The following is a 7,961-nucleotide window of genomic DNA, read 5'->3' on the forward strand; positions in this document are numbered from 1 at the left end:
CCCCCCCCCCCCCCCCCGGCCACAACAGGAATGATATTTTTAGAAAAAAAATACCATGGCTCTACCTGTCTAGAAATTTTACATCTCTGCTCATTTATAATTAAAATCATAATTTAAATGAGGTGAAACTGAAGACTTACAAAAGCATTTAAAGACTCAGATGAGGGGTGCCTGAGTGGCTCAGTCGGTTAAGCATCTGTCTTTGGTTCAGGTCCCTATCCCAGAGTCCCAGGATCGAGCTCCGCATGGGGCTCCCTACTCAGCAGGGAGTCTGCTTCTACCTCTGTCCCTCACCCTGCTCATGCTGTCTTGCTTTCTCTCTCTCAAATAAAGAAATTTTTAAAAAATCTTTAAAAGACTCAGATGAAAAACATTCAATTTTTACATGCCAAGGTCTTTTTTTCCAGGAAACTGATGAAATATCATTTTCCCACTAAAGTTCAAAACTCAAAAATGCAGATTTTGACTAATTTTATCAAACTATCCAAGGCAACTGTTAGGGGACCAGGCTGGAAGTTTTCAAGACTTATATAAACCTGAACATTTATTCAGTCCCAAGGCTGGGATCAATTTTCACATTTGTGAGAGCATTTTTTTTTCCTGAGAAGCTAATCTGAACTTTGAATTGCAAAGTCTAACCACCAAAACAACTTTTCTGGAAGTTTCTTAGAAACTTTCTAAGAACTTCCATTTCTTAGAAATGCTATGAGAATCTGGCCCCACTCCCTGTGATGGAGTCCACCCCTTGGCCTCACTGAACAGCTCATGTCACCAGATTCTTAGAGGTCTGTGCTAGTCCCTGTGCATAGGGGAACCCTATCTAAACTCACAACTCCTATCTCTAGCTCAAACACTACCTCACCACTAGGCATTCCACCTGCTCCAAACAAAATAAGCCACTTCCTTCTCTTGAGTCTCACTGCCTTTTTTCATGTTTATTTGCATGATTAAAGATCATTTTTTGGGGTGCCTGGGTGGCTCAGTCAGTTAAGTGTCAGCCTTCAGCTCAGGTCATAATCCCGGGACCCTGGGATCGAGCCCTGCATCGGGCTCCCTACTCAGCGGGGAGTCTGCTTCTCCCTCTGCCTCTCCCCCTCCCCCACTGGCTTGTGCGCTCGCGCGCTCTCTCTCTCAAATAAATAAAATCTTTAAAAAAAAAAAATCATTTTTTAAAGTTATGGGAGTTCTCTGTATTTTCTGTTCAATTTTGCCGTGAACCTAAAAGCACTCAAAAAAGTTTATTGGTTAAGAAAAAAGTACCTGGGGTTTTTTCTTATATCATCCAACTGGCCAACCACATGAGAAACGTTGGTACGAATCATTTTAAAAGCAATTTCTTCTTCTCCCATGATTTCAAACCTAATTATCAAAACATATTTAAGGAGTGTAAATATTTATGTGGAAATAAAAACAGAATTTCAATAAGCAAAGTATTTTATAAAACTTTAACAGTCAATATCCTGAGAATGACTTACTCTTTTGGTATTACTAAAGAAAACGATCTCACATAAATTTTAAAAGAAGGTTTAAGAGAGAAACTATTGTAAAATTATGAAAATGCCAGACTCCTACAGTTATTCTTAAACTAAACAGAGAAAATGTATGTACTACTTACCTATATTTGTTTTTGTCCTTATATGCTTTGTGGATTTTATCAGTTACTGGTTTACAGTTGGTTACTAGACTCTTAGTGACTGGTGGCTATGAGAAAATACAAACATTGCATCAGGCCAAGACTAGGGTAGGGCAGGTGAAGCACTGACCTCTGTGCAAAATTTAAGGGGGACCAAAGAATCCGTGATCAAGACAAATACTTTAATGCAGTATTTGAAAAAATCAAATTGGCATGGTATGGCCTGCAGGCTAATTGCCTGTTTTTGTAAATAAATTTTTATTTTAATCACACATTACACTGTCTATTAAAATAGCCTCAAAAGTTACTGGGAGAATTTTTTTCAGAAAGAAATTTCTAACATAAATTGTAATGAACTAGTCTATGTCATACTCATAAGCTAACTTGTCATTCTTAATCTAATTAGGAAATACTTTATCATAGGTATAATCACAGTTAATTACAGTAATGAAGCCAACACCTTGCTAAGAGTTCACTCGAGTCATGTTAACTAATGTTGTTAGTATAACTAGTACTCATGCTCCAAGTAGTTTATTTGTATGAGCCTCAAAACTAACTTACTACCATTAGCAAGCAGCCTTTACTTAATTCTTAACAAAGAATATTTGCTGATTCTAAATCTCATGCCAGACATCTGGCAAATACTAAAATATTTTGCTAATGAAGGAAAATGTATGCATTTCAAAAGAAAACTAAAATCTCAATAATCTTTCATCATGCCTATAACAGGGCAAGAAGAATAACTGTTTTCTATGTGTAAATCACCTTCCTTAGGAAAGAACACACTGCAGTTCTACGTAAATGCAGGGGCTTGGTAACTGTAAAGTCTTACTAGGAACCAAAGTTTATAAGAAAGATAAAAAAGGAGAAGCTAAAAGACAGTGAAGGACAGATATGGAAGTACAGATGGGGGGAAAGAGAAGTCTTGAGTAAGAGTGTACATAGGCCGTGCCACCAGCAAAACTCTCTGAAGTATTCTCATTGGCTATCCTCTGCTATCCTTAGTGAACAGATGTCTGGTTATAGAATATTAGCAACTAATCTCAATATTAGCTTAACATTCACTAGACAGGAGAAAAGAAAAGATATAAATGATTCTGGATTATCTGGACTTCTGCTGTCTACCAAAGATATAAATATAGAACCTGCTTCTACTGTTTGAAATGCTATACAAAACTGGTATAAATAATACCTGATAAGGATATACTTCCTTTTTACACAAAGGAACTCATGCTACTTACCAGATTGGGATCATAGTATGCTTCCTGAGTTGGTGGAACACTGTTCAGCCGAGTGATATTAGCAGGGAGCATTTTTGAGCAATTTATTAGCATGTGTTCCAAACCTGTTAAATCCTAACAAAGCAAAATAAAAGGATAAACCTTATATGTGTAAGTAATAACTGTGGTTTTAAAAATAAAAATTATGTAAAAGTCTCCAAAATTTCTTTAAATGCTATCTTCAAAGGGAGTTTGACTATATGATTCTTAAAACAAAAACACGCCAAAAAGAACCGAATGAGATAATACAAACACAAATATTTCATCTTCATCTCGAAGTAGAACATATTGGACTATGAGGCACTATTACCCAAGACGGTCAGGGGGATCCCCAGATGGGAGGTCCTGCAGTTAGATTTATCTTGGCACTCTCCATTAATTAGTCTCCTACTCCTGGGACTACAGGACGCTGTGACCAAGGTTGTGCAACAACCCAGGCCTGGCTGAGACACAGCTCCAGTGGGCCACCTGAAGCTCCTGAATGAACCTGTCACGAGAATCTTATATGCAGGGATGGTCTGGCTCTTCTCCAGATAATACAATAGCAATGCCTACTTAAAGTCTAAAATGTAATCTCATAAAATATGAACCTCAAATGTGGTTTTAATTCTGGCACTAAAAATGGACTAGTTGTGAATACCTCCATTAAATATTAAGAATTACTTTTACTTGCATTACAATGAAATATGTGAAAGAGAAGGTTTAGGAGAAAAAAAATACAACACCTGCAAACTTAAAGGCAGGTCGTGAATTCTGGTAGCCAGTGTTCGGATTTCTCTGTCAGATAAGACACCAGATTGGTCTGTATCAACTTCATCAAAAACTTGAGAAATATTCAGTGGCTGAACGGCACTCATGAGATAATAAAAATACGAAAAGGCAAACTGCATATCCTCAGAATGGCGCACTTTGTGAAATGACGTCTTGTCAAATTCTTCAGGGAACCTGTCCAAACATATAGTGAGCTCTGGATATTTAAAATATAGACATTAATCTACATTCAAATATATTCCAACATTTGCGGAGTTAGAATCTTTTTCTTTCCCACTTACTTAGCTGATACCTTCAACATATCAGTTGCCAAGTGTTAGAGCCTTACATCAAGCACAGCAAAGATGGCCATTTTAAGCAGACAGCTCTGAGCACGTGCAAGCAACTCAAACAATAAGCAAGACTTACATATCTTGAAGTTCTTGCATAACGATTCGGTCAATCATGTGAGGCATGTGTGCAGGGACTTTCCGAGATGTGAATCCAAACTTGCTGTTTAGAATTTTATTTACATATCGCAGGGAATCTGCAAATGTATCTTTCAGTTGCCTTCCAGTGTGTCTGCTATCAGTGTAGTATGCCAGCTGTGTCTTCAATGACTCTTCTTCCTGAAAAGAGAATTCCATGTAACACAGCATTATGTTTAGTGCACAAGTGTACTTTGTTAGCAAGAAATAAGTACTAGTTTATATAACGAGGCACTAACTGTGGCAAATGAAATGAGCACTAACGGGTCACTTTACGAATCCTAAGAGCAGGACTAAACTGGACTTCAGTGAAAGTATCACCAACATAGGCTTGTGAACAACAGTTGTGTAATGGAGGTCTATTTACAGGGTATTCTTCAAGGACTAGTCACCGAGCATGAAATTTCATAGCCAATTCAATGCAGTATTTAGAAAATTAAAAAGTTTGATAGAGGGGCGCCTGGGTGGTTCAATTGGTTGAACATCTGACTCTTGATCTTGATCTCAGGGTTGTTAAGTTCAGGCCCCGCATCGGAGCTTACTTTAAAAATAAAAATAAATAAATTAATTTGATAGCACTTTCAATTTCAAGTTATTTCTACTGGTGACATCAAAGCAGTAAGCACTTGAGTTCTGAACAAGGACCAAAAAATAGTGTTAACATTATAAAATGTAAAGAACCCTGTCAAAACCAGTAAGAGGCAAAACTGAGTGAATGGGCAAAGAATATTAGCAGAATATATGAACACACTTTACAAAGATGAAATATTTTTGCTTCTCAATCTGGTGAAAAAATATAGATTGATACTATTGTTGATTAGCCTGTGGAGAAACAAGCACTCTTACACACTGTGTAAGTACGAAGTGGTATGGCATTCTAGAAGGACACAGTTAAATTTAACTTTAACCTAGCAATTCTACCTACAGAAGTAAAAACTTCTCAAGAGTAAGCTATATGTACAGGAATATTTATTGCAACACTATTTGTAATTGCAAAACAAACACAGCTCTTAAAAAACAAAAACACTAGCATGGGTTTGCTTACATACTACTAGATCAAGAGGCAACCACAGAGCAATTTACCTGTTGCAAAACACGTATTTATATAGTTTGTGTGTTTGCATAACTATATAAAATACTGGAAAAATACCCGCCAAGCTATTATTTCAAGTAGGAAGATGAAGGAAGGAGGGAGATCTTTTCCTTTTTTATTGTATATTTTCTGGATTGCTTGCAATTTTTGCCACTAGTCTGTAATACTTTTGTAATTTAAAGTAAGTAATGAAAGGGGGAAGAGAGGAAATCATCACAGGCAAGAACTTTGCAATCCCTCACTCAACAATTGGTAAATGACTACTGTATCAGGGATAAGATACTTTCCAAAGACAATGCAATAAGTCAGTTCCCCTCATCAACCTCTTTTTTCCCAGTCTGACACCTACTCATGGCTACACTCTGTTCATGATCCAGCCTCAGCCACAGGGTTTTTCTTGGTCTGTCAACTCCTACAAACCCTTCAAAGGTCAGCTCACAGGATACTTCTTCATGGATGCCTTCCCCAATACCCCTAGGCAAAGTTAAGAAATTTTCCTTTTGGACTCTGTGCTCATACCTCAGGAGACACCTATCACGTTGCTGCAATTATTTACCCACAAATCTGTCCTCCCAGCTTGCCCTTTGAGTTTCCAAAAGCTGTGTTCTAATAGTGCTCCCTGCAGTGAACACAGTGATAGCACTTGGCAGATGAGGAGATGACACCATGGCACCATGGAGACCGTGGTCCAGGAGGGTGAGTGAGCACTTGAACCCTGAGGCTTGGCTCACACTGGAAGCTAATTAATTTATTTGCACCTTGGGGTTTTTTTCATCAGTAAAATTGGAAAAATAATCAGATCTGATTCACACAGCATATGCAAAAGCATTTTTTGAAATCACAACATGCCAAGTGAAGATAAGATACCACTCCCGTTCTATTACTTACTCAGGGCATGGCCCTGTCTAACTCCCTTACTCATTCACACTAAGGCTGTTTCCTAAATTGTGACATGGGGATCATGATAGTAGATAACCTTATAAGGTATTTTTATTGTTAGGGGTATTAGGGCAATAAACCATGTAAGAAAAAGCATTTAGTTTAATGACTGACACAGAAAGTCCCGAATAAATGGTACCTATTATTATATAATTATCACTTACTTATAAGGTTATTTATTTTCCCGGAGCATGGGAAAGAATAAAGCTGGATGTAACTTACATCAAGAAGATCTTGGAAATACTTCTTTTTCTCCCATGGCAAAAAGCCCAGGTAACTGTCTGTATAATGCTGCAGTTTTCTTCCAGGTAGTACTTCATTATTATCTATGTAGTTTTTTGCATTTTCCTCCATTCTGTTTTTCTCTTGTTCTTTCCCTGTGATTTTCTTTTCTTTTGTAATCTGCTTTTCCAGTGGAACAATCCGAGATGAGAGTTTTTCTGTTGACATGCTTCCGCCTCTTACTTTTTGGGTCAGAATTTCAGATTTAAATTTTTCTTCGATTTCTAAGTCCGGGGGTGGATTCTGACTCTGGTAGTGACCATTCACTTTCATTGTCACTGCTGGAAAAGTCGACCTCTGTAATCTTTCAGATGTTCCCAAGCTATTCGGCAAGATGCTTTTGTGAACCTGTTTTTCCAGTGGGGCCTCTACACTGTCATTTCTTTCATCTGTTATTACAGCTTGATTTATTTTTACTTCGGTATCTGGTAAGTTACTCAGAAATGATCTCAGCAAGGCTGACTTGGACAGGTTGTATCCTTTCACAGTGATGTCTCCACGTTCTAGTTGCAAATCCAAGTTACTGAGACTCAACTGGGCCTCTTTGGGAAGGAGTGAAGTATTTACCAGGGGAATTTTCACCTCCACTTGGAATCTTCCTGTTGTGTTAACATCATGTCTCTTGAATTTTGGAAAGCGTTTTTCTTCAGGAATATCCTCAAACAGTATTTCCGCCTCTGGAAGAAGTGTTGTGGGGCTAACCAAATTTTGGTAAGACTTCTGGGTCGTAGAATTCACTTTGGGTTCCTCTCTTGTGTCAACCTCTACTGTTATCTGGATTTTGAACTCTTCGTCGTTTGTATTTTGAAATGTGAGATTAAAATGTATTGTGGTTGCATTCATTCCACTGTGCATTATGAGGTGGATGGTTTTCCACTTATTGGCAATAGAGGCATGTCGAATTATTGGATTGTCACTATAGGCGCCTTCGATTCCTCTTTTGGCTATTTCTGCAAAGCTGAAATAAGGCAGGCATTCACCTTTTGGAATAACATAGTGAGTCTGGTTTGGGAGAAGAGTTACTTTATACAATTCATGAAAATGATCTAGAGGAAAAAACACAAACATGACTTTAAAAATGAGGCATTTTCCCCTCCTTTTCCTTTAATTCTTAGGGTTTGAGTTTTCACTTTCTAAGAATGACTTTAAATTGACTTAGGAATAAAACATTCTAATGTAAGAGCTGCTGGTATGGGGCTCATTTTATTATCTGAAGCAATCACTATTATCAACGTGGAACGCTGACTCTAACTCACTACAGAGATATGGCAAATTCCACTGATCAACTCTCAACTTTGTGTCCATTTGAAAAAATACAACCATCTGCCAAAATGTCCTCCAGGGATAAGCGATCAACAAGATCCAGCATTTAAACCATTCTTACTTAGTGTATTACTGGTCTCTTTTTATTGTTTCTAAATTAAATCTTTGCCATATATTTTCAATGAAAGTATATCTGCCTAGTACAAAGTAAGTCAGACTGGAGCAATAACATG

At 37.6% G+C, this 7,961-nt stretch overlaps 1 protein-coding gene across 7 annotated transcripts in view; it reads right to left on the reverse strand.

Moving 5' to 3' along the window:
• Nucleotides 1–7,961, reverse strand: part of GNPTAB (N-acetylglucosamine-1-phosphate transferase subunits alpha and beta) — a 72,568-nt gene that overhangs the window by 10,240 nt on the left and 54,367 nt on the right. For all 7 annotated transcript variants that reach the window (XM_081822283.1, XM_081822282.1, XM_081822281.1 and 4 more), the window contains 6 exons: nucleotides 6,406–7,511; nucleotides 4,093–4,292; nucleotides 3,639–3,858; nucleotides 2,875–2,988; nucleotides 1,616–1,701; nucleotides 1,261–1,359 (listed from right to left, as the gene is read on the reverse strand). In XM_081822283.1, the coding sequence (XP_081678409.1) occupies nucleotides 1,261–1,359; nucleotides 1,616–1,701; nucleotides 2,875–2,988; nucleotides 3,639–3,858; nucleotides 4,093–4,292; nucleotides 6,406–7,511 (1,825 nt within the window). The remainder of the gene's footprint in view (nucleotides 1–1,260; nucleotides 1,360–1,615; nucleotides 1,702–2,874; nucleotides 2,989–3,638; nucleotides 3,859–4,092; nucleotides 4,293–6,405; nucleotides 7,512–7,961) is intronic.

Source organism: Leptonychotes weddellii, chromosome 5 (genome assembly GCF_054177405.1).
Source record: "Leptonychotes weddellii isolate Sample4059 chromosome 5, ASM5417740v2, whole genome shotgun sequence".
Taxonomy (NCBI): domain Eukaryota; kingdom Metazoa; phylum Chordata; class Mammalia; order Carnivora; family Phocidae; genus Leptonychotes; species Leptonychotes weddellii.